General features: G+C 41.8%; 1 protein-coding gene across 1 annotated transcript in view; it reads right to left on the minus strand.

The window, feature by feature from the left end:
- Positions 1–11,065: 11,065 nt before the first annotated feature.
- The window catches only part of CLIC2 (chloride intracellular channel 2), a 59,510-nt gene continuing 42,953 nt past the window's right edge, over positions 11,066–27,622 (minus strand). The window contains exons 4-6 of the mRNA XM_064371488.1: positions 13,466–13,572; positions 12,784–12,965; positions 11,066–11,799 (exon numbers count right to left, since the gene is read on the minus strand). Coding sequence (XP_064227558.1) covers positions 11,638–11,799; positions 12,784–12,965; positions 13,466–13,572 — 451 coding nt within the window. The 3' untranslated portion in view covers positions 11,066–11,637. The remainder of the gene's footprint in view (positions 11,800–12,783; positions 12,966–13,465; positions 13,573–27,622) is intronic.

Consider the following 27,622-nt stretch of genomic DNA (forward strand, 5'->3'; position numbering starts at 1 on the left):
ATAGGTTTTTAATATAGTCACAGGTGTGTACAAGTATCACCACAGTTAATTTCAGAACATGTTTATCACTTCAAAAAGAAACCCAGAACCTTTTAGCTATCATCTCTCTAACCCATGTTCCTCCAGCCTTTGGCAACCACTCACGTACTTTTTGTCTCTATAAATTTCCCTATTCTGAACATTTCATATACATGGAAACATGTGAATTTTTTTTTTTTTTTTTGAGACGGAGTTTCGCTCTTGTTACCCAGGCTGGAGTGCAATGGCGCGATCTCGGCTCACCTCAACCTCCGCCTCCTGGATTCAGGCAATTCTCCTGCCTCAGCCTCCTGAGTAGCTGGGATTACAGGCACACGCCACCGTGCCCAGGTAATTTTTTGTATTTTTTTTAGTAGAGATGGGGTTTCACCATGTTGACCAGGATGGTCTCGATCTCTTGACCTCGTGATCCACCCGCCTCGGCCTCCCAAAGTGCTGGGATTACAGGCGTGAGCCACCGTGCCCGGCCTGTGTCATCCCCTTTTACGGCTGAATCATACTCCATCGTATGGATAGACCACATTTTGTTTATCTCTTCATCTGTTCAATTTGCTTGTTTCTGCCTTCTGGCTATTGTGACTAGTTCTGCTATGAATATATGTGTACAATCATCTGTCTAAAAATCCATTTTCAATTCTCTTGGGTCTATAACTAGGAGTAGAATTGGTGAGTCATATGATAACTCTATGTTGAACCTTTCAAGGAATTGCCTGATCTTTTTCTTTTCTTTTTTTTTGTTATTGTTTGAGACAGAGTCTCACTCGGTCGTCCAGGCTGCAGTGCAGTGGTGCAATCTCGGTTAACTGCAACCTCCGCCTCCCGTGTTCAAGTTCCTCTTTCCCTCAGCCTCCCAAGCAGGTGGGATCACAGGCGCCCACCACCATGCCCAGCTAATTTTTGTGTTTTTAGTAGAGACGGGGTTTCACCGTGTTGACCAGGGTAGTCTTGAACTCCTGATCTTGTGATCCACACACCTCAGCCTGCCAAAGTGCTGGGATTACAGGCCTTGAGCCACCTTGCCTGGCCACATGTGAATTTTTGTGACTGGCTGCTTTCACTTAGCATAGTGTTTTCAAGCTTCATTCACACTATAACATGTATCAGTACTTCATTCCTTTTCATTGCTGAATAGTATTCCATTACATGGATAGACCATATCTTGTTTATCCATTCATCCATTAAGGGACATTTGCGTTCTTCCTATCTTTTGGCCGTGCTGAATAATCCTACCATTGAAATTCATGTACAAGGTTGTTTTTGTTTTTGTTTTTTTCAAATGTCTGTTTTCAGTTCTCTGGGGTTTATACCTAAGAGTGGAATTTCTCAGTCCTTTGGCAACTCTGTGTTTAATTCTTTGATGCAATGCCTGACTTCTTCACAGTGGCTGTACCATATTACATCCGACTGGCAGTGTTTGGGGTTCCAATTTCTCCACATTCTCTCTAACACACGACTTCAAGCGTACTTTTCCATTCTTATTGCCATTTGTACATCTTCCTTGGAAAAATATTGACTTAGATCCTTTGCCCATTTAAAAACTGGATTATGAGTCTTTATATTATTGAGCTCTTTATATATGCTAGATACAAGTACTTTTTCAGATACGTGATTTGCAAACATTTTCTACAATTCCCTGTGTTATTTTTTTCACTTTCCCGAGGGTGTCCTTTGAAAAACAAAGCTTTAAATGTTTAAGAGGTACAATTTATCGAGTTTCCATTTTGTTGCTCACGCTTCTGTTGTCATGTCTAGGAATACTTTGCTAAATCATGCTTTCTTCTAAGGGTTTCATAGCTTTAGTTCACTCATTTAGGTCTATGATTAATTTTGTGTTCATTTTCATTCACGATTCTATTGAGGATACTATTGTTTCCCTATGGAATTATTTTGACACTCTTGAGAATCAATTGACCATGGATGTATGGATGTATTTTTGGACTTTCTACTTCGATGTTAATAAAGCTGATTTTTTAAAAGAGTAAGGCAAGGATAAAATATTACACGCCAAAAATGCAAAGTGTATAAACAGACGATTCCCAGACAAGGAAATGAAATGGTCAATACACATTGGTCTATCTGTCTGCCCTTATGCTGATGTCACACGGCCTTGACTATTGAAGCTTGGTAGAAACTTCTGAAATCTGAAAGTGTGAGTCCTCCTACTGTGGAGGATCCAATTTTTTCAAAGATTGGTTTGGTTATTTGGAGCCCTTTGCAATTTTATATGAATTTTAAGGAAAGCTTCTCAGTTTCTGCAAATAAGGCAATCGGAATGTCGATAGGTATGGATTTGACTCTGTAGATCAATTTGGAGAGTATTGCTTTCTTACCAAAATTAAGTCTTTTGATCCATGAGCACAGGATGGATATCATTCCATTTATTTAGGTTTTTAAAAATTGTTTCAACAGTGTTTTGTAGTGTTTAGAGGCGGAGTTTCGCTCTTGTTACCCAGGCTGGAGTGCAATGGCGCGATCTCGGCTCACCGCAACCTCCGCCTCCTGGGTTCAGGCGATTCTCCTGCCTCAGCCTCCTGAGTAGCTGGGATTACAGGCACGCGCCACCATGCCCAGCTAATTTTTTTGTATTAATAGAGACGGGGTTTCACCATGTTGACCAGGATGGTCTCGATCTCTCGACCTCGTGATCCACCCGCCTCGGCCTCCCAAAGTGCTGGGATGACAGGCTTGAGCCACCGCGCCCGGCCTGGAATTGTTTTCTTAATTTCATTTTTAGATTGCTCATTACAAGTGTATAAAATGCAATTAATTTTTGTGTCAAATGCTTTTTCTGAATATATTGAGCTGATCATGTGATTTTTGTTTTTATTCCATTAGTATAATTTATACATTAATTGATTTTTGGATGCTGACTCAACCTTGCATTCCTGGGATAAATCCTGTTTGACCATGGTGTGTAATTTTTTTGTTTCTAGATTTGGTTTGCTAGGGTTTTGGTGAGGATTTCTGCACCTATAGTAAAAATATTTATTAGTTTGCAACTTTCTTTCATTCTGATATATTTGTCTGCTTTAAGTACAAAGGCAACATTGGTCTCCTAAAATGTGTTGTAAAGTGTTCCTTCCGTTTCTGCTTTTAGGACGAGTCTCTCTCTTGCTCTCTCTTTTTCTGTCTCATTGTCGAAAGAACACAACATCTTCAGTGCTAACGATTTTCTTTTCGAGCAGTTTTTTTTTTTTAATTGCTAATTCAATCTCTTCAGTTATTATAGGTCAGTTCAGATGGTCTATTTCTTCTTCAGTCATTTTCAGTAGTTTGTATCTTGATAAAAACGTGTTCATTTCATCAAAGTTATCTAACTCATTGGCATACAAATATTTATAGTTTTCCTTTATATTCCGTTTTAATTTTGTATGGTCAGTAATAATGTCCCCACTTTCACTCCTTGTTTTGTTTATCTCTGCTCCAATCTTTATTATTTCCTTCATTTAGCTTGATTTTCTTCTAGTTAGCTCATTTTATGTCCAGTTTCTTAAGTTGTAAGGTTGAGTTATTGATTTGAGACTTTTTCCGAATACAGGCACTTAAAGCTATACATTTCCATCTGAGCACTGCTATATCTGTCCTTTTTTTTTTTTTTTAAAAAAATTATTTATTATACTTTAAGTTCTGGGCTACATGTGCAGGTTTGTTACACGGGTATACACGTGCCATGCTGGTTTGCTGCATCCATCACCCCATCATCTAAATTAGGTATTTCTCTTAATGCTATCCCTTCCCCAGCCCCAGACAGGCCCCAGTGTGTGCTGTTTCCCTCCCTGTGTCCATGTGTTCTCATTGTTAAACACCCACTTATGAGTGACAACATGTGGTGTTTGGTTTTCTGATCTTGTGTCAGTTTGCTGAGATTAATGGTTTCCAGCTTCATCTGTGTCCCTGCAAAGGAGATGAACTCATCCTTTTTTATGGCTGCATAGTATTCCATGGTGTATATGTGCCACATTTTCTTTATCCAGTCTATCACTGATGGGCATTTAGGTTGGTTCCAGGTCTTTGCTATTGTAAACAGCACCACAATGAACATACGTGTGCATGTGTCTTTATGATAGAACGATTTATAATCCTTTGGCTATATACCCAGTAATGGGATTGCCGGGTCAAATGGTATTTCTATTTCTAGGTCCTTGAGGAATTGCCACACTGTCTTCCACAGTGGTTGCACTAATTTACACTCCCACCAACAGTGTAAAAGTGTTCCTATTTCTCCACACCCTCTCCAGCATCTGTTGTCTCCTGATTTCTTTAATGATCGCCATTCTAACTGGCGTGAGATGGTATCTCAATGTGGTTTTGATTTGCATTTCTCTAATGACCAGTGATGATGAGCATTTTTTCATATGTTTGTTGGCTGTATAAATGTCCTCTTTTGAAACGGGTCTGTTCATATCATTTGCCCACTTTTTGATGGGGTCGTTTGGTTTTTTTTCTTGTGAATTTGTTTAAGTTCTTTGTAGATTCTGGATATTAGCCCCTTGTCAAATACGTAGATTGCAAAATTTTTTCCCCTTCTGTTGCTTGCCGTTTCACTCTAATGATAGTTTCTTTTGCTGTACAGAAGCTCTTTAGTTTAATTAGATCCCATCTGTCTATTTTGACTTTTGTTGCCAATGCTTTTGGTGCTTTGGTCATGAAGTCATTGCCTGTGCCTATGTCCTGAATGATTTTGCCTAGGTTTTCTTCTAGGGTTTTTTATGGTGTTAGATCTCATGTTTAAATCTTTAATCCATCTAGAGTTAATTTTTGTATAAGGTGTAAGGAAGGGGTCCAGTTTCAGCTTTCTGCATATGGCTAGCCAGTTTTCCCAACACCATTTATTAAATAGGGAATCCTTTCCCCATTCCTTGTTTTTGCTGGGTTTGTCAAAGATCAGATGGTTGTAGATGTGTGGTGTCATTTCTGAGGCCTCTGTTCTGTTCCATTGGTTTATATCTGTTTTTTTTTTTTTGGTACCAGTACCATGCTGTTTTGATCACTGTGGCCTTTTAGTATAGTTTGAAGGCAGGCAGCATGATGCCTCCAGTTTTGTTCTTTTTGCTTAGAATTGACTTGGCTCTGCGGGCTCTCTTTTGGTTCCGTATGAAGTTTAAGGTGGTTTTTTCCAGTTCTGTGAAGAAGGTCATTGGTAGCTTGATGGGGATAGCATTGAATCTGTAAATTACTTTGGGGAGTGTGACCATTTTCACGATATTGATTCTTTCTAACGATGAACATGGAATGTTTCTTTCTCCATCTGTTTGTGTCCTCTCTTATTTCCTTGAGCCGTGGTTTGTAGTTCTCCTTGAAGAGGTCCTTTACGTTCCTTGCTAGTTGTATTCCTAGGTATTTTATTGTCTTTGTAGCAATTGTGAATGGCAGTTCGTTCTTGATTTGGCTCTCTTTAAGTCTGTTATTGGTGTATAGGAATGCTTGTGATTTTTGCACATTGATTTTGTATCCTGAGACTCTGCTAAAGTTACTTATCAGTTTCAGGAGATTTTGGGCTGAGATGATGGGGTCTTGTAGATATACAATCATGTCGTCCGCAAATAGAGACAATTTGACTTCCTCCTTTCCTAATTGAATACCCTTCATTTCTTTTTCTTTCCTGATTGGCCTGGCCAGAACTTCCAATATGAATAGGAGTGGTGAGAGAGGGCATGCTTCTCTTGTGCCAGTTTTCAAAGGGAATGCTTCCAGTTTTTGCCCATTCAGTATGATATTGGCTATAGGTTTGATCTCTTCTTTGAATCCTTTGCTATTTATGAGTTTTTTGTTTAATATTCACATGTTTGTGAGTTTCTCATATCTTTTTCCTACTATTGGTTTCTGATTTCATTCCATGTGGTCAGAAAACATACCTGGTATTATTTCTATTATGGATAATGGTCCCTGTGCACTTGAAAGGAATATATCTTTGCTGATACATGTATGTGTATGTATATATATATCTGTTATGTCTAGTTGGTTCACAAAGACTTATACATAAGTCTGCTGTTTCCTTGTTGATCTTCAGTAAGGTTATTCCACATATGATTAGAAGTGGAGAACGAAGCCTCCAACTATTCTTGTAGAATGGTTTTTGACCTTAACTGTCAGCTCTATTGTGAGGTGCATATATATTTGTAATTGCTGTATATTCCTGATAGATTGACTCTTTTATATTATGAAATGTTCCTCTTTATCTCTGGTAGCTGTTTTTGTTTCGAAGTTTATTTTTCTGATATTAGTGTAGTCACTTCAGCTTTCCTGTGGTTGTGGTTTGCATGATATGTCCTTTTCCATCATTTTAATTTTCAATCACTTTGTATCTTTGAACATAAAGTGTCTCCTGTAGACAGCACATAGTTGTGTCGTTTGAAACATCTAGCCGTATAATCTGTGCTTTTCTTTAACCAGATTGGTTAACCTATACACATGTAATGTTATTTATTGGTATAGTGGGATTTATGTCAACCATTTATGTGTTTTTCTATACCATTTGAGTTTCTTAATTCTTACCTAAGATTTTTTCACTATAATTTGAAGTATTCTTTAGTGGTTGTTTTAGAGCTTACCATATACATCCTGACTTATCAGAATCACCTTCAGGTTTATACTTGCTCTAAGGCCGGTGCCTCCTTGGGAGCCGAATGGACACGCCCTTCTCTCTCCGTGCCTAAAAACTACGCCATCATACTGAGCGCATGGCTCAGCATTTGCCCGCTCCACGCAGGCTCCCCTTGCCCATGTCCACATTCCAATCTCAGCCCTGCACCTGCCATAAATTTTGAAAAGGCCCGCCAAGAGCCTGCCCTATGGTAGCTCCCCCGTACATCCTCGGCCAGCCCCTCGTCCGTGCTCACTCCCTTCATACCCAATGGAAATGCCCCCGCTTTGTTCACCTCGCCCGTCCCCAGTCTTTTAACACCCAATAGAACTACCTTGTCTTTGTTTCCCCCGTAGTCAATCAGCCACTTCTACTCCCTATAAAACCCCGCGCCCCAACAAGAGAAGCGCGACTTCTCTGGCCCCCTCCCGGACCATAGAACCTCGCCCGGGAGCCGAATAAATTGGCTTTTAATTTCCTCACTCCGGTCTCTGTTTCTTTATTAAACTCGGAGAAAAGTCTAACACTTGCTTTATTCTATTGACATAGAGAAACATTGTTCCTATATAGTTCTTTTTTTTTTTTTTTTTTTTTGAGACGGAGTCTACCTTTGTCATCCAGGCCAGAGTGCAGTAGTGTGATCTCAGACCACTGCAACTTCCGCCTACCAGGTTCAAGCAATTCTCCTGCCTCAGCCTCTCAAGTAGCTGGGACTACAGGCAAATATCACCACACCTGGCTAATTTTTGTATTTTTAGTAGAGATGGGACTTCACCGTGTTCACTGGGCTGGTCTCAAACTCCTGACCTCAAGTGATGCACCTGCCTGGGCCTTCCAGAGTACTGGGATTACAGGCATGAGCCGCCGCACCTGGCCTCAGTAAATCTCTTTTTAAAAAAATTTTAGAATTATACTTTAAGTTCTGGGGGAACATGTGTAGAAGGTGCAGGTTTGTTACACAGGTATACACGTGCCATGGTGGTTGGCTGCACCCATCACCCCATCATCTGCATTAGGTATTTCTCGTAATGCTAGCTCTCCCCTAGCCCCCCACCCCCAGACAGGCCCTGGTGCATGATGCTCCCCTCCCTGTGTCCATGTGTTCTCATTGTTCAACACCTCCCTATGAGTGAGAACATTCGGTGTTTGCTTTTCCGTTCTTGTGTCACTTTGCAGAGAACCATGGTTTCCAGCTTCATCCGTGTCCCTGCAAAGGACATGAACTCATCCTTTTTTACGGCTGCATAGTATTCCACGGTGTATATGTGCCACATTTTCTTTATCCAGTCTATCATTGATGGGCATTTGGGTTGGTTCCAAGTCTTTGCCATTGTGAACAGTGCTGCAAAAAACATACGTGGGCATGTGTCTTTATAATAGAATGATTTGTAATCCTTTGGGTATATACCCACTAATGGGATTGCTGGGTCAAATGGTATTTCTAGTTCAAGATCCTTGAGGTATCACCACGCTGTCTTCCACAATGGTTGAATTAATTTACACTCCCACCAACACTGTAAAAGCATTTGTAGTTCTCCACATCCTCTCCAGCATCTGTTGTTTCCTGACTTTTTAATGATCAGTATTCTCATTGGTGTGAGGTGGTATCTCATGGTGGTTTTGATTTGCATTTCTGTAATGACCAGCGATGACGAGCATTTTTTCATATGTTTGTTGGCCGCATAAATGTCTTCTTTTGAGAAGTGTCTGTTCATGTCCTTCTTACTTTATCTTTATTGGTTATTTTCTTGTGTTGTTTTCCTTACTTTGTTTAATAAATTTATTTTCAATCTTTTATTTTGCTAATAGCAGTGTTTAGTGCTATAAAGTTTCCTTTGATTACTGCTTTATATTTATCCCATAGATTCCGATATGAAGTGTTTGCATCGTGACTATTTGTTTTAGAGATACTGTAGTTTTGATTCACATTTTTCCTTTAAACCAAGAGTTGTTTAATTAAAGGTTTTTAAAATGTATTTTTTAAATGTATAATGGGCACATAATTGGACATCTTTATGGGATACAATGTGGTGTTTCGATGCATGGATACATGGTATAAGGATCAAATAGTGGTAACCACCATATCCATCGCTATAAGCATTTGTTATTTCTTTGTGGTGACAGCATTTAAAATCTGCTTTTCTAGCTATCTTGAAATGTACGCTACATTGTTATTTGCTATAGTCACCTCACCGTGCAGTGAATACCATCTTTCAGTGCCTCTGCTTTCTCTTCCCAGCCTCTGGTAACCATGATTCTACCTTCCACGCCTGTGAGATCAACTGTTAAAAATTCCACATATGCATGAGATCACGTGGTGTTTGCCTTTCTGTGCCTGGCTTATTTAACATAACGTCCTCCAAATTTATCGATGTTGTCACAAATAACATAATTTAATTCTATTTTATTGCTGAATAATATTCCATGGTGTATATATATATACACCACATTTTCTGTATGCATTCATCTGTTGATGGATGCTTAAGTTGATTCCACGGCTTGGGTATCGTCAATAGCACTGCAATACACCTGAGTGACATGAACATACTTTAAGTATGAGGTAAGTTTGTAAAAACATCTCTGCTAATGAATTTCAAGGCATGGTACTGAGAAGATTTGTTCTTTAAAATCACAGATCTTTAATGTAATTCCAGCACTTTGGGAGGCCGAGGCGGGTGGATCACGAGGTCAAGAGATCGAGACCATCCTGGTCAACATGGTGAAACCCCGTCTCTACTAAAAATACAAAAAATTAGCTGGGCACGGTGGTGCGTGCCTGTAATCCCAGCTACTCGGGAGGCTGAGGCAGGAGAAGTGCCTGAACCCAGGAGGCAGAGGTTGCGGTGAGCCGAGATCGCGCCATTGCACTCCAGCCTGGGTAACAAGAGCGAAACTCCGTCTCAAAAAAAAAAAAACAATCACAGATCTTAAAAAAAAGTTTAATTTTTGAAATCCTATTCATGAAAGTGGAAGAATCTGAGATGTTCAGAGAAGCCACAACCCCACCATTTCAGTTCAGGTGTAATTTCTTAGAGCAGGGATCTTTCAGTAGAGAGGAGTCACTACACTACACTTTTTTTTTTGAGACAGGGTGTCACTCTGTCACCCAGCTTGGAGTGCCACGGCAGGGTCACACCTCATTGCAGCCTTGATCTTCCAGGATCACGTCTCTCTCACCTCAGCCTCCCGAGTAGCTTGGACTACAGGTGCACACCACCATGCCAAGCTAATTTTAAAAAGTTATATTTGTAGAGTCGGGTTTTTGCATGTTGCTCAGGCTGGTCTCAAACTCCTGAGCTCAAGTGATCCACCTGCCTTGGCCTCCCAAAGTGCTGGGATTACAGGCACGAGCCACTGCACCTGACCCACCTGTACTTTTTTTATGGGTCACTTTTTACTGGTTTGTAGGAACATAAACAATGAAACTCCTAAAATCTGTTGTCCCCCTTGTCTCACTGATTTCAAATGGCATTTTTACTCAGTAAACATTAAAGCAGATAAATCTAAAGCCTGTACCAATGGCATTTAAAAGCTTACGCATTTTTCAAATGTATTCTACCAGTTGTAACTGGCTAGTCTGTTGCATGTGTTCTGAAATATGCTGATGAGAGGATGTATCTCAAAGATTGTCGACATCATGGCAGTTCTCTGCCACCGAACTATACACTATATATTTATCTAAACTCCACTCTTCCCCCCAAACCTAAAAGATCCCTGTATTTTCCTTTTTTTGAAGCTGCATTTCCACTTGCGTTTCTCCTTTGAGGGAGCAACAGTTAAGTTCAGCTTTTGTTTCCAGATTTGAACGGTTTAACAAGTGAATCTGACTACATGGAGTAATGCAACACCTTAACTTTTGCAGAAAGTTTTGTAATTAAGGACTGTTTACCTTATTTTCCTTTTCATTTCTATGCATAAAAGATTTAGTTGACTTTGTTTCTTTTCTTGTTTTTTAAAATGATGTTTTATTTAGTGAGTGCTTCTTCGTTTAACGACAATATAGTCTGGTCACCAAGTCTGCCTTCTCATCTCTGACCACGAGGTGATCATGGTTCTAGGCGCCAATGCTGGTCTACAACCAATCGATTTTGATCTCTTCCTAGAGCTGACTTTTTTTTCTGCTTCTCTATATGATATTTAATTATAGCCGATATCAGGAGCTTAGAGGAGGTGGCTTTTTTATTATACTTTAAGTTCTGGGGTACATGTGAAGAATGTGCAGGTTTGTTACATAGGTGTACACGTGCCATGCTGGTTTGCTGCACCCACCAACCCATCATTTCCATTAGGTATTTCTCCTAATGAAATTCATCTCCCAGCCCCCCACTTCCTGACAGGCCCCAGTGTGTGATGTTTCCCCTCCCTGTGTCCGTGTGTTCTCACTGTCCAACTCCCACTTATGAGTGAGAACATGTGATGTCTGGTTTTCTGTTCTTGTGTCACTTTGCTGAGAATGATGGTTTCCACCTTCATCCATGTCCCTGCAAAGGACATGAGCTCATCCTTTTTTATGGCTGCATAGTATTCCATGGTGTATATGTGCCACATTTTCTTTATCCAGTCTATCATTGATGGGCTTTTGGGTTGGTTCCCAGTTTTGCTATTGTGAACAGTGCTGCAATAAACATACGAATAATCAGAAATAAACTCATGTATATATTAAACTAACAAAAATGTGAAATTATTTAATGATTTACACGGAAATGTTTCTAAGGAACAGGCTGAGATTTCTACCTCTACTTATGACATTTATAACTACAGACATCTGTTTGGCTTATACATACGCATTCCAGGAATTGAAGCAAAAGGCAAAAAATTGCAATGCTTTCCGTGCCATGCGGATAAAGAACATTAAGTGAAAGTATGAAGACCTGTAAAATACAAACTGGACAGATTTGTTTATGGCTGACAGAAAAGTCAGAGTTCCTTTTCATAAGAGACTTGGATAGAAGAAGCAGTATTTTTCTAAGTGAAATCTGATCACAAACACAGCCTCTTCTCCTGTAAGAGCTATCCTAACTCTTCTGTTTAGCCACATTTGCATAAGTATTTTCAATTTCTTTGTCTTCAGGACACGTGTGGGTAAATTCTTCGCGGGCATAGGCATTGTTGAGATACCGCCACACTCCTGAGAATTCTGCTGGGATGTCAAAGTTACGGTATTTCTTGGCAGCAACCTAAAATTTTGCAAAAAACAAAAAGAAAAACAAAGGAAAAAGAAGTTGGTAGTAAAAGGTATCAGTAATACGCCTACTATGTACATATATATCTTAGAAGTCAGGATTATCAAAGGCAACTTAGTAGACTTGAATCTTGCACTGGATTATCAAAGGCATCTTATTGACACAAAAAGTACCATAACATAAACTATGAAGTTGAAAAAGCTATAGCTTACAATCACGTTTCTACTGAATCCGTATTTAATTATGACTATATTTAGAAGAAGGAATCAAAGCAAATGAGCATACATCCACCACCACTAGCCTAAGAGTTTATTTAAAGTTCTATGTCTTATTTCTTTATGTATCCTCTGTGTTTGGCATAGAACTCAGGCAGTAAATTCTGTGTAAGTGTGTTCAATACATATTTGTTAAATTTACGATAAATTCATCATAATATTAATAGCCTACATTGGTTATGGCCTACTACGATCCAGGCACTGTTCCAGGCATTTTAAACGCTTTAATTTGTTTAATTCTCTTAACGGTTCTGTAAAATGGGTAACAGTATTCTTATTTTATAGACAAGACAGTGGAAAACACCTTGTGATTTCGAAAGAAAGAAACAAGTTTCGGCTGGGCGTGGTGGCTCATGCCTGTAATCCTAGCACTTTGGGAGGCCAAGGCAGATGAATCGCTTGAGCCTAGGAGTTCAAGACCAGCCTGTGCAACATGACAAAACCCTGTTGCTATGAAAAGTACAAAAAATTAGCTTGGCACGGTGGCACGCGCCCGCAGTCCCAACTACTCAAGACGCTGGGCTGGGAAGATTGCTTGAGCCTGGGAGGTGGGGGTTGCAGTAAGCCTGGATCATGCGACTGCACTCCAACCTGGGTGACAGATCCTATCTCAAAGAGGAAAAAAAAAAAACCCCCAAGTTTTAATACTTCCCAGAAGACGTTATTATGTATCTTTCGTCTAAAGAGAAACATAAATACCTACCTTAATAACGTTCAGCTTGGGTAACAAGCTACAGTCAGCCAGCGTCAGCTGGTTCCCATCCAAGAACAGTCTTCTGGACACTGTGGGTTCCTCAGGGCTGTCGGGATCCATCTCATCCAGAAGTGGGGTGTTTAAGTAGTCATCCAGACGCTTGAATTCTTTGAGCAGAGATTTTTCAAAACCTGAGGCCATGGAGTAGTACGGTTACTTGTAAATGTATCGTCTTTGTGACTAAATGCTTTGTAAATAGTTAACTATTTAGAATCCTCAACTACTACTTACTGATAACAGAAAGGAAGATTGAACAGTGAGTGTAAACCTTTTGGACTTTTCTTAGGGACGTACATTGGTAGGAGAGTAAAAGAAAGAAGGAAAAATGATACATGTTATCCAACTCAGAAGAGTTAGAAAGTGAAGAAAACACACAGTTCTTGTGACTCAGAGGATAATAAACCTATTTAAGAATGTTCACGGGTATTGGTACCTGCCACAGTTTAAGAAAACTTAAAGGTACACAGTCCTGCAGTTAGTTCACGAGGGAATTTCAGAGGAGAGAACAGAGAATGAGAGGAAGACTAGGCTCTTCCCTGAAATACACTATACATTCTGGAAAAGTCTATTTTTGCTGAGTAAAAATATGAAGAGTGACAGAAAAATATAGATTTAAAGAAAGGTATCTTACTTTTATTCGCCTCCTTTTGTGTGTTCTTAATGTATGCAGAAAACTTGGCAAAGAGGTTACAGCCCACATCAAAAGACTCCTTGTACTTGGGACTCAGGTGAGGATACCTTAAAAAAAAAGAGCATGACTGACCTATCATTTGCACATAACATAACACACACCAGGTGCCCTAGCTTGCACTATGCTGAAAATGGAAGTTCTGGAAAATTGTGCTGGAAACTAAACGTCCTCAGAAGTCTCTCAGTAGAAGTTTGTATTTTTTTTCCAATCTCAGAACACTTTAGCTTCTAAAGTTCACAGGGAAATCAGTTGTCTGGAATCCAGTGCTCCTTTGTCTGTAGAAACAATGTTTCAAATGGTGGCTACGTTTACCCACTTGCTCCAAAAAGGCCATTTGGCAGAAGATACAGTGTCGATACAATACATTTTCAGAGATGAGTAGTAGAAAATTACTTTGGGAGGCCAACGTGGGTGGATCACCTGAGGTCAGGAGTTTGAGACCAGCCTGGCCAACATGGAGAAACCCCGTCTCTACTAAAAACACAAAACTTAGCCAGGTATGGTGGTGGGCACTTGTAGTCCAAGCGACTTGGGAGGCTGAGACAGGAGAATTGCTTGAAGTTGGGAGGTGGAGGTTGCAGTGAGACGAGATCATGCCATTGCACTACAGCCTGGCCGACAGGAGCCAGACTCCATCTCAAAATATATGTATATATGGTTTCAAATATTGCAAGTTAGAAAACAAATGAAGGGATAAATAGGATGGAGAAAATGGAAAAAAGTAGCTAAGATATCCTCTCTTAGTAATACAAAGCTCAGTTAGAATAATCAAATAAAATAAGATAATAATATGATTCACCACATTAACGAATCAAATAAGAAAACCCATATGGTCATGACTAGATGCAGAAAAGTATGCAATAAAAACTCGACACCTCATGGAGCTATCTGTGCTCACACGTTCGCTGCAGCATTACTCACAAAGGCCAATATATAGAAACGACCTACAACCTACGTTCCCATCAATAGATGAATGGGAGATCGATCCAAGATGGCCACTTAAGAGGAAGTCGGGATTGCAGCTCCAAGAGAAGGCGCAGAGGGTGAGTGGACGCCGCATTTCCAGACGGACTTTTACTGCCCACAGACCAGGAGATTCACAGCAGGAAAAGCCCCACGGGTCTCCAGCGCCGCTGGTTTGAGCGGAGTGGCCGCTCAGCCTACGCCCTGGAGCGGGGGGCAGTGGCTTCTTATGCAGAGCGAGAGAGACAGAGTTCCCTCTGAGCCAGCAAGGGGAGCTGAAGCAGGGAGCCAAGCCAGGAGACCCCTGGGCAAGGGAGTGCCACGAATCTCAGAGCCGCTGCTTCGGCTGACAAAGCGGCACACAGGGCAGCGGATTTTAATTGCGCGGAGAAGCTCCCCGCATTCCCAGCGCCGCTGGTTGGACGGGAGCAGCCGCTCGGCCTGCACGGGGGGCGGGGAGCAGCGGCTCCTTGAACAAAGTGAACGAGACTGTGTCCCCTCTGGGCCAGCAAGGGGAACTGTGGCAAGGAGGCAAGCCAAGAGATTACAGGACAAAGAGGGCCCCTCTAGAAACACGGCTGAACCCGGGACGGTTCAGCTCTGTGGGGGAGGGGCGTCCTCCATCGGGAAACACCCTGCAGTTCCCGGGGAAATTTTCCGTAACCAAGACAACCCGCCACTACAGAGACTCCGTCACTACAGGGGCGGGCCAGCATAGCGGAAGCAGTTCTAACTACACCCATATAAACAGGACTGCAGGGAAGCTCACACGGAAGCTGGGCGGAGCCCACAGCAGCTCAGCGAAGCCTCTGCAGGCTGAGTGTGACTAGACTGCCACCTTGTGGGCAGGGAAAACGGTAGCAACACAGCTGAAAAACATAAAGTGCTAAACCCCTGGGCCAGAACACCTGGGGGGAAGAAAAGGGGGTTTATGAGTTCAGCTGCTGCAGACTTAAAATTACCAAAATCAGAAAGACAGCAACTACAAAGTCAATAGGCGGATAAATCCACAAAGATGGGAAGAAACCAGCGCAAAAAGGATGAAAACACCCAAAACCAGAACACCTCTCCCCCTACAAGGCAGCATAACTCCTCACCAGCACGGGAACAAGACTGGACGGAGAATGAGTGTGATGAAATGACAGAATCAGCTTTCAGAAAATGGATAATAAGAAACTTCTGTGAGCTAAAAGAACATGTTCTAACCCAATGCAAAGAAACTAAGAACCTTGAAAAAAGACTTGACGAAATGCTAACGAGAATGGACAACTTAGAGAGGAATATGAATGAATTGATGGAGCTGAAAAACACAACACGAGAACTTCGCGAAGCATGTACAAGTTTCAACAGCAGAATTGACCAAGCAGAAGAAAGGATATCAGAAGTTGAAGATCAACTCAATGAAATAAAACGAGAAGGGAAGATTAGAGAAAACAAGGTAAAAAGGAATGAACAGAGTCAACAAGAAATATGGGACTACGTGAAAAGACCTAATCTACGTGTGATAGGTGTACCTGAATGTGACGAAGAGAATGCATCCAAGCTGGAAAATACTCTTCAGGATATTATCCAGGAAAACTTCCCCAACCTAGCAAGGCAGGCCAAGATTCAATTCCAAGAAATACAGAGAACACCACAAAGATATTCCTCTAGAAGAGCAACCCCAAGGCACATAATCATCAGATTCACCAGGGTTGAAATGAAGGAGAAAATACTAAGGGCAGCCAGAGAGAAAGGTCGGGTTACCCACAAAGGGAAACCCATCAGACTCACAGCAGATCTCTCAGCAGAAACCCTACAGGCCAGAAGAGAGTGGGGGCCGATATTCAACATCCTTAAAGAAAAGAACTTTCAACCCAGAATTTCATATCCAGCCAAACTAAGCTTCATAAGTGAAGGAAAAATAAAATCCTTTGTGAACAAGCAAGTACTCACAGATTTCATCACCACCAGACCAGCTTTACAAGAGCTCCTGAAGGAGACACTACACATAGAAAAAAACAACCAGCACCAGCCACTCCAAAAATGCACGAAATGGTAAAGAGCAGCAACACAATGAAGAATCTCCATCAACCAATGGGCAAAACAGCCAGCTAGCATCAAAATGACAGGACCAAACTCACACATAACAATATTAACCCTAAATGTAAATGGACTAAATGCCCCAATCAAAAGACATAGACTGGCAAATTGGATAAAAAGCCAAAACCCATCAGTGTGCTGTATCCAGGAAACCCACCTCACATGCAAGGATACACAAAGGCTCAAAATAAAGGGATGGAGGAAGATTTACCAAGCAAATGGAGAGCAAAAAAAAGCAGGAGTTGCAATTCTCATCTCTGATAAAATAGACTTTAAAGCAACAAAGATCAAAAGAGACAAAGAAGGACATTACATAATGGTAAAAGGATCAATGCAACAAGAAGAGCTAACGATCCTAAATATATATGCACCTAATACAGGAGCACCCAGATACATAAGGCAAGTTCTTAAAGACTTACAAAGAGACATAGACTCCCACACATTAATACTGGGAGACTTCAACACACCGTTGTCAATATTAGACAGATCAACGAGACAGAAAATTAATAAGGATATCCAGGACTTGAACTCAGACCTGGAACAAGCAAACCTAATAGATATTTACAGAACTCTCCAGCCCAAATCCAGAGAATATACATTCTTCTCAGCACCACATCACACCTACTCTAAAATTGACCACATAATTGGAAGTAAATCACTCCTCAGCAAATGCAAAAGAACAGAAACCATAACAAACAGTCTCTCAGACCACAGTGCAATCAAGTTAGAACTCAGAATTCAGAAGCCAACCCAGAACCGCACATCCTCATGGAAATTGAACAACTTTCTCCTGAATGTTGACTGGATAAACAGCGAAATGAAGGCAGAAATAAAGATGTTCTTCGAAACCAACGAGAATGAAGACACCACATACCAGAATCTCTGGGACACATTTAAAGCAGTCTCTAGAGGAAAATATATAGCAATAAGTGCCCACATGAGAAGAAAGGAGAGAACTAAAATTGACACTCTATCATCAAAATTGAAAGAGCTAGAGGAGCAAGATCAAAAAAACTCAAAACCTAGCAGAAGACAAGAAATAACTAAGATCAAAGCAGAATTGAAGGAGATAGAGACACGAAAAACCCTACAAAAAATCAATAAATCCAGGAGCTGGTTTTTTGAAAAGATCAACAAAATAGACAGACCACTAGCCAAACTAATAAAAAAGAAAAGAGAGAATAACCAAATAGATGCAATAAAAAATGATAAAGGGGATATCACCACAGATGCCACAGAAATTCAAACCATCATCAGAGATTATTACAAACAACTCTATGCACATAAATTAGAAAACCTGGAAGAAATGGATAAATTCCTGGACAGTAGTCTCCTCCCATGCCTAAACCAGGAAGAAGTCGAAACCCTGAATAGACCAATAACAAGGTCTGAAGTCGAGGCAGCAATTAAGAGCCTACCACCCAAAAAAAGCCCAGGCCCAGATGGTCTCACAGCCGAATTCTACCAGACATACAAAGAGGAACTGGTACCATTCCTACTGAAACTATTCCAAATAATCCAAAAAGAGGGAATCCTTCCCAAATCATTTTATGAGACCAACATCATCCTAATACCAAAACCCGGCAGAGACTCAACAAGAAAAGAAAACTACAGGCCAATATCCATGATGAACATAGATGCAAAAATCTTCAATAAAATACTGGCAAGCCGATTACAACAGCACATCAAAAAGCTTATCCACCATGATCAAGTAGGATTCATCCCGGGGATGCAAGGCTGGTTCAATATACGCAAGTCTATAAATGTAATTCACCACATAAACAGAACCAAAGACAAAAACCACATGATTATCTCAATTGATGCAGAGAAGGCCTTCGACAAAATTCAACAGCCCTTTATGCTAAAAACCCTCAATAAACTAGGTATCGATGGAACGTATCTCAAAATAATAAAAGCTATTTATGACAAACCGACAGCCAATATCATACTGAATGGGCAAAAACTGGAAGCATTCCCTTTGAAATCCGGCACTAGACAAGGATGCCCTCTCTCACCACTCCTATTCAATATAGTACTGGAAGTTCTAGCCAGAGCAATCAGGCAAGAAAAAGAAATAAAGGGTATTCAATTAGGAAAGGAGGAAGTCAAATTGTCTCTATTTGCAGACGACATGATTGTATATCTAGAAGACCCTATCACCTCAGCCCAAAATCTCCTGAAACTGATAAGCAACTTCAGCAAAGTATCAGGATACAAAATCAATGTGCAAAAATCACAAGCATTCCTATACACCAATAACAGACTTAAAGAGAGCCAAATCAAGAACGAACTGCCATTCACAATTGCTACAAAGAGAGTAAAATACCTAGGAACACAACTAACAAGGAACGTAAAGGACCTCTTCAAGGAGAACTACAAACCACTGCTCAACGAAATAAGAGAGGACACAAACAGATGGAGAAACATTCCATGTTCATGGTTAGGAAGAATTAATATTGTGAAAATGGCCATACTGCCCAAAGTAATTTACAGATTCAACGCTATCCCCATCAAGCTACCAATGACCTTCCTCACAGAACTGGAAAAAATCACCTTAAACTTCATATGGAACCAAAAGAGAGCCCGCATAGCCAAGTCAATTCTAAGCAAAAAGAACAAAGCAGGAGGCATCACACTACCGGACTTCAAACTCTACTACAAGGCTACAGTAATCAAAACAGCATGGTACTGGTACCAAAACAGAGATATAGACCAATGGAACAGAACAGAGACGTCGGAGGCGACACAACATATCTACAACCACCCGATCTTTGACAAACCTGAAAAAAACAATCAATGGGGAAAGGATTCCATGTTCAATAAGTGGTGTTGGGAAAACTGGCTAACCATATGCAGAAAGCAGAAACTGGACCCCTTCCTGACACCTTACACTAAAATTGACTCCAGATGGATTAAAGACTTAAACATAAGACGTAACACCATAAAAACACTAGAAGGAAACCTAGGCAAAACCATTCAGGACATAGGCGTAGGCAAGGACTTTATGACCAAAACACCAAAAGCATTGGCAACAAAAGCCAAAATAGACAAATGGGACCTAATCAAACTCCACAGCTTTTGCACGGCAAAAGAAACAGTCAATAGAGTGAATCGGCAACCAACAGAATGGGAAAAAATTTTTGCAGCCTACCCGTCTGACAAAGGGCTGATATCCAGAATTTACAATGAACTAAAAAAGATTTACAAGAAAAAAACAAACAAGCCCATTCAAAAATGGGCGAAGGATATGAACAGATACTTTACAAAAGAAGACATACATGAGGCCAACAAACATATGAAAAAATGCTCATCATCACTGGTCATTAGAGAAATGCAAATCAAAACTACATTGAGATACCATCTCACGCCAGTTAGAATGGCGATCATTAAAAAATCTAGAGACAACAGATGCTGGAGAGGATGTGGAGAAATAGGAACACTTTTACACTGTTGGTGGGAGTGTAAAATAGTTCAACCACTGTGGAAAACAGTGTGGCGATTCCTCAAGGACCTAGAAATAGAAATTCCCTTTGACCCAGCAATCCCATTACTGGGCATATATCCAAAGGATTATAAATCGTTCTACTATAAGGACACATGCACACGAATGTTCATTGCAGCACAGTTTACAATAGCAAAGACCTGGAACCAGCCCAAATGCCCATCGATGATAGACTGGACAGGAAAAATGTGGCACATATACACCATGGAATATTATGCAGCCATTAAAAAGGAGGAGTTCACATCCTTCGTAGGGACATGGATGAACCTGGAAAACATCATTCTCAGCAAACTGACACAAGAACACAAAATCAAACACCACATGTTCTCACTCATAGGCGGGTGTTGAACAATGAGAACACATGGACACAGGGAGGGGAGCACTATACACGGGGGTCTGTTGGGGGAGGGGGGATAGTGGGGGGGTGGGGAGTTGGGGAGGGATAGCATGGGGAGAAATGCCAGATATAGGTGAAGGGGAGGGAGGCAGCAAATCATACTGCCAGGTGTGCACCTGTGCAACAACCTTGCATGTTCTTCACATGTACCCCAAAACCTAAAATGCAATAAAAAAAAAAAAAAAAAAAAAAAATAGATGAATGGATATAGAAGTTTTGATGTATTTATAAAATAGAATATTAATCAGCCTTACAAATATAAAATCCTGTCATTTGTAACAGCATGGATGAACATTATGGCAAGTGAAATAAGCCAGGCACAGAAAGACAAATACTCCATGATCTCACTTATGGGTGGCATCATTAAAAGGTCAAATATATAGAAACAGGGAAAATGTGGCACATACACACCATGGAATATTATGCAACCATCAAAAACGATGAGTTCGGGTCCTTTATAGGGACATGGATGAACCTGGAAACCATCATTCTCAGCAAACTGATACAAGAACAGAAAATCAAACACCGCATGTTCTCACTCATAGGAGGGTGTTGAACAATGAGAACACATGGACACGGGGACGGGAGCATCACACACTGGGGTCTGTTGGGGGGAAATAGGGGAGTGACAGCAGGGGGTGGGGAGTTGGGGAGAGAGAGCATGGGGAGAAATGCCAGATATAGGTGAAGGGGAGGAAGGCAGCAAATCACACTGCCACGTATGCACCTATGCAACAACCTTGCATGTTCTTCACATGTACCCCAATACCTAAAATGCAATAAAAAAAAAAAGAAACCAAGAATACAGCAGTGATTCAGAGGAAATAGGGAGATGTAGGTCGCAGGGTACAAAGTTGCAGTTACGTAGAATGAGTAAGTCTACAGATACAATGTAAAAGATGAGGGCTGTATTTGATAATATTGTAAAGTGAAAATTTGCAAAGGGTACATTTTAGGTGCTCTTACCATATACAAAGGATATTAACTATGTGAAGCCATGGATATGTTAATTTGCTTGACTGTAGTAATCATTTCACTTTGAATATGTATATCAAGACATCATGTTATATACCTTAAATATATATAATACAAACAAAGGCTAAAAACTCAATTCCTTTTCATGAAAAAACTCACTGGAAGCTAGAAATGGTCAGGTCAACAACTTAGGTATCTTCCTTCATTCCTCTCTCTCCCTCTAACTCCACATTTGATGCATCAGCAACTCTGGTCCTCAACTCGCTCAGAATTAGAGCCCAAGTGCTCACAGTGGTCTACGAGGACCCACATGATATGAACTACCTGCTTTCCCACCCAGTTTATTAACCACCCGGAAGCCAGAGTGATGCCTTTCCCCTACTCAGTGCTCTGCAATCAGCTTATCTTACTGAATCACGGCCTGATTCATCACAATAGCCTATAAGAACCCACATGATGTGATCCCACCTTACCTCTCTCATGACACAGATCTTCTTGCTATTGTTCCTGCACCAGGAAGTGAAGTTTTTCTCTGGACACTCAATGTAACATTGCAACATTGCAACCTCACTCCTTTCCGTAATATTCACTACTTCTCTCTTTTCATTTATTTTTCTCTCTCTTTTTTTTTTTTTTTTTTTGAGACAGAGTTACACTCTTGTTACCCAGGCTGGAGTGCAATGGCGCGATCTCGGCTCACCACAACCTCCGCCTCCTGGATTCAGGCAGTTCTCCTGCCTCAGCCTCCTGAGTAGCTGGGATTACAGGCACATGCCACCGTGCCCAGCTAATTTTTTTTTGTATTTTTAGTGGAGATGGAGTTTCACCATGTTGGCCAGGCTGGTTTCAAACTCCTGATCTCAGGTGACCCGCCTGCCTTGGCCTCCCTAAATGCTGGGATTACAAGAATGAGGCACCATGCCCAGCTGTCAATTTATGATACATCACATTCTGTTTATCCATTCATCTCTTGATGGAAACTTGGGTTGCTACCAGTTTTTGGCTATAGTGAATAATGGTGCTGTGACTATTTATGTACAAAGTTTTGTTTAGCCGAGCGTGGTGGCTCACGCCTGTAATCCCAGCACTTTGGGAGTCTCGCTCTTGTTACCCAGGCTGGACTGCAATGGCGCGATCTCGGCTCACCGCAACCTCCGCCTCCTGGGTTCAGGCAATTCTCCTGCCTCAGCCTCCCGAGTAGCTGGGATTACAGGCACGCGCCACCGTGCCCAGCTAATTTTTTGTATTTTTAGTAGAGACGGGGTTTCACCACGTTGACCTTTATTTTTCTCTTTAGCAGGACAGTTTTAAATGACCTGTTGTGCCTTCCTCAATCCCAGCCAACACAGTATGCAGAAAGATGCTCTTTGCTTGGGAGAACAAGAGGGATGTGAACACCAGACTTTGACTCAGACCACAACACTGGGCCTGACACAGTAAAGTCTAGCCCTGGACAACCCATGATTACCCCAGATTTTAGGGTGGTCCCCACAGACTTGGGCACTAGGCTAGCCATTGTAGCTCCAGGGTCCAGGCCATCCCTGCCGATGCAGTCTCCCATCCCTGCTCAAATAGCCCCAGACTCCAGACTTCCTTCAGCACCAGATCATACCTCCAGGCTTGCACTCATTCCTAGACAGCCCCTTCAGCCTGAGGCTTCAGGCCAGCCACTTCTCCAGGCCCTTTCTATCACAAAACCAGCACGTCTGGACTCCAGTCTAAGGCCAATATCCAGAGACCCAGTATCCAGACCAACTCAGCTCCAGGCTGGCCCACATGGCCTCAGGTATCAGGTCAGCATCCAAAGATTCAGCCTGCAATATAGCCCTCATGGGTACAGACTCCAGGTCAGTCCAGTGCCAGGCCATCCCTGATGGCCTGAGGTTTCAGGCTGGACCATTCAAGCTCAGGCTTCGGGCCCAGATCAGGCTCTAACCCAACCCAAAACAAGGCTGGCCCACACGGCCCCAGGCTTCAGGCCCAATCCAGTACTAAGCTGATCTCTTCAACCCCAAAGACCAAGCCTCCAGCCACACCCCAGAGCCAGGTCAGTACCAATGGCCTCAGGAACCAGGCTGGCGCCCACGTATCCAGCCTCCAAGATGGACTACACAGACATAGGCTCTAGACTTGCACAGTGCCAGGCAAGGCCCTGTGGCCTCACACGCCAGTACTGCCTGGATCCAGGCGTACTCTACTAAACTCAGGGTCCAGGACCATCCCAGTACACTCCAGTGCTAGGGTGGTTGCCATGGATCCAGATACTAGGCCTACTTCCCTGTTCACACAGGAACCAAGCCAGCCTACTTGAGGCCTCCAGCAGTAAGCCTGCCCATGGACCACAGCAGAAAGCTCTCCTAGAATGGTTGCCATGGATCCAGATACCAGGCCTAACTTCCCTGTTCACACAGGAACCAGGCCAGCCTACTTGAGGCCTCCAGCAGTAAGCCTGCCCATGGACCACACCAGAAAGCTCTCCTAGAATGGTTGCCATGGATCCAGATACTAGGCCTCCTTCCCTGTTCACACAGGAACCAGGCCAGCCTGCTTGAGGACTCCAGCAGTAAGCCTGCCCATGGACCACACCAGAAAGCTCTCCTAGAATGGTTGCCATGGATCCAGATACCAGGCCTAACTTCCCTGTTCACACAGGAACCAGGCCAGCCTACTTGAGGCCTCCAGCAGTAAGCCTGCCCATGGACCACAGCAGAAAGCTCTCCTAGAATCTTCTGGACAGGCTGGCTGATGAAGGACTTTCCCAGCTGAAGCCAATGGTATTTCTAGTTCTAGATCCTTGAGGAATCACCACACTGTCTTCTATAATGGTTGAATTAATTTATACTCCCAACAACAGTGTAAAAGCATTTTGCACATCCTATTTCTCCACATCCTCTCCAGCATCTGTTGTCTCCTGACGTTTTAATGATAGCCATTCTAACTGGTATCTCATTGTGGTTTTTATGTGCATTAATGACCAATGATGATGAGCTTTTTTTTTTCCATATGTTTGTTGGCTGCATGAATGTCTCCTTTTGAGAAGTGTCTGTTCATATTCTTTGCCCATTTTTGGATGGGGTTGTTTTTTTCTTGTAAACTTGTTGAAGTTCTTTGTAGATTCCGGATATTAGCCCTTTGTTGGATGGAGAAATCGCAAAAATTTTCTCCCATCCTGTAGGTTGCCTGTTCACTCTGTGTGGCATTATTTCTGAGGCCTTTTGTTTTGGTACCAGTACCATGCTGTTTTGATGACTGTAGCCTTGTAGTATAGCTTGAAGTTAGGTAGCGTGATGTCTCCAGCTTTGGTCTTTTTGCTTAGAATTATCTTGGCTATGTGGGCTCCTTTTTGGTTCTGTATGAAATTTAAAGTACTTTTTTTCCAATTCTGTGAAGAAAGTCAGTGGTAGCTTGATGGGGATAGCAGGGAATCCATAAAATTACATTGGACAGTATGGCCATTTTCACAATATTGATTCTTCCTAACCATGAGCATGGAATGTTTTTCCATTTGTTTGTGTCCTCTCTTATTACCTTGAACAGCAGTTTTTGTTCTCTTTGAAGAGGTCCTTTGTATCCCTCGTAAGTTGTATTCCTAGGTATTTTATTCTCTTTGTAGCAATTGTGAATGAAAGTCCCTCCCCTAGCCCCCAACTCCATGACAGGCCTGGTGTGTGATGCTCCTCTCCATGTGTCCCTGTGTTCTCATTGTTCAACACCCACATATGAGTGGGAACATGCAGTATTTGGTTTTCTGTTCTTGTGTCAGTTTGCTGAGAATGATGGTTTCCAGCTTTATTCATGTCCTTGCAAAGGACGTGAACTCATCCTTTTTTATGGCTGCATAGTATTCCATGGTGTATATATGCTTCATTTTCTTTATCCAGTCTACCATTGATGGGCATTTGGGTTGGTTCCAAGTCTTTGCTATTGTGAACAGTGCCACAATAAACATACGTGTGCATTTGTCATTGTAATAGAAATATTTATAATCCTTTGGATATATGCCCAGTAATGGGATTGCTGGATCAAATGGAATTTCTATTTCTAGGTCCTTGAGGAATCGCCACACTGTCTTCCACAATGGTTGAACTAATTTACACTCCCACCAACAGTGTAAAAGTGTTCCTATTTCTCCACATCCTCTCCAGCATCTGCTGTCTCCTGATTTTTTAAATGATAGCCATTCTAACTAGCATGAGGTGGTATCTCAATGTGGTTTTGATTTGCATTTCTCTAATGACCAGTGATGATGAGCATTTTTTCATATGTTTGTTGGCCTCGTGTATGTCTTCTTTTGAGAAGTATCTGTTCATATCCTTTGCCCACTTTTTGATGGGGTTGTTTGTTTTTTTCTTGTAAGTTTGTTTAAGCTCTTTGTAGACTCTGGTTGTTAGCCCTTTGTCAGATGGGTAGATTGTAAACATTTTTCCCATTCTGTTGGTTGCCAGTTCACTCTAATGATAGTTTCTTTTGCTGTGCAGAAGCTCTTAAGTTTAATTAGATCCGATTTGTCTATTTTGGCTTTTGTTGCCAATGCTTTTGGTGTTTTAGTCATGAAGCGCTTGCCCAAGCCTATGTTCTGAATGGTATTGCCTAGGTTTTCTTCTAGGTTTTTTATGGTGTTAGGTCTCTTGCTTAAACTTTTAATCCATCTTGAGTTAATTTTTAATCCATCTTGAGTTATTTGATAATCTTCCTGGCAACTTTGTTTACACAGGTGAGGTAAAAACCACCTACTCAAGCCTCAGCAATGGTGGACGCACCTACCCCGCACCAAGCTTGAACATCCCAGGTTGAGCTGAGACTACTGTGCTGGCTGTAAGAATTTCAAGCCAGTGGATCTTAGCTTGCTGATCTTTGTGGGAGTGGGACCCGCTGAGGCAGATCACTTGGCTCCCTGGCTTCAGCCCTCTTTTTCAGGGGAATGAGGGATTCTGTTTTGCTGGCATTCCAGACACCACTGGGGTATAAAAAAAAAAAAAAAAAACTGGTGAAGCTAGCTTGGTGTCTTCCCAAACAGCCTCCCAGTTTTGTGTAGGCGCCTGAGGGAATCTCCTGGTCTGTGGATTGTGAAGACCGTGGGAAAAGTGCAGTATTTCAGCCAGAGTACCAGAGTGCTGAGAAAAGTCCCAAATGGCTATGCCCTACCCTGCTTCACCTCCCCCTCCTTGGGCTGCATCCACTGTCTAACTGGTCCCAGTGACATGAACCAGGAACCTCAATTGGAAATGCGGAAATCACCCACCTTCTGCGTCACTCTTGCTGGGAGCTGCACACTGGAAAATCCCTTGTGCCAGTTTTCAAAGGAAATGCTTCCAGTTTTTGCCCATTCAGTATGATATTGCCTGTGGGTTTGCCATAAGTAGCTCTTATTATTTTGAGATACATTCCATCAATACCTAGTTTATTGAGAGTTTTTTTTTTTTTTTTTGAGACGGAGTTTCGCTCTTGTTACCCAGGCTGGAGTGCAATGGCGCGATCTCGGCTCACCGCAACCTCCGCCTCCTGGGTTCAGGCGATTCTCCTGCCTCAGCCTCCCGAGTAGCTGGGATTACAGGCACGCGTCACCATGCCCAGCTAATTTTTTGTATTTTTAGTAGAGACGGAGTTTCACCATGTTGACCAGGCTGGTCTCGAACTCCTGACCTCGTGATCCACCCGCCTCAGCCTCCCAAAGTGCTGGGATTACAGGCGTGAGCCACCGCGCCCGGCCTTTATTGAGAGTGTTTAGCATGAAGGGCTGTTGAATCTTGTCAAAGGCCTTCTTGTATCTATTGAGATAATCATGTGGTTTTTGTCTTTGGTTCTGTTTATGTGATGGATGAAGCCAACTTGATGGTGATGGATAAGCTTTCTGATGTGCTCTTGGATTCAGTTTTCCAGTATTTTATTGAGGATTTTTGTGTCAATGTTTATCAGGGATATTGGCCTGAAATTTTCTTTTTTAGTTGTGTCTCTGCCAGGTTTTGGTATCAGGATGATGTTTGTCTCCTAAAATGAGTTAGGGAGGGTTCCCTTTATTCTATTGTTTGGAATAGTTTCAGAAGGAATGGTACCAGCTCCTCTTTGTACGTCTGGTAGAATTAGGCTTTGAAACCGTCTGACCCTGGACTTTTTTTGGTTGGTAGGCTATTAATCACTCCCTCGATTTCATAACTTGTTATTGGCTTATTCCGGGATT

This window comes from Aotus nancymaae, unplaced genomic scaffold (genome assembly GCF_030222135.1).
Source record: "Aotus nancymaae isolate 86718 unplaced genomic scaffold, 86718_ANA_hifiasm-v0.15.2.pri h1tg000138l, whole genome shotgun sequence".
Taxonomy (NCBI): Eukaryota; Metazoa; Chordata; class Mammalia; order Primates; family Aotidae; genus Aotus; species Aotus nancymaae.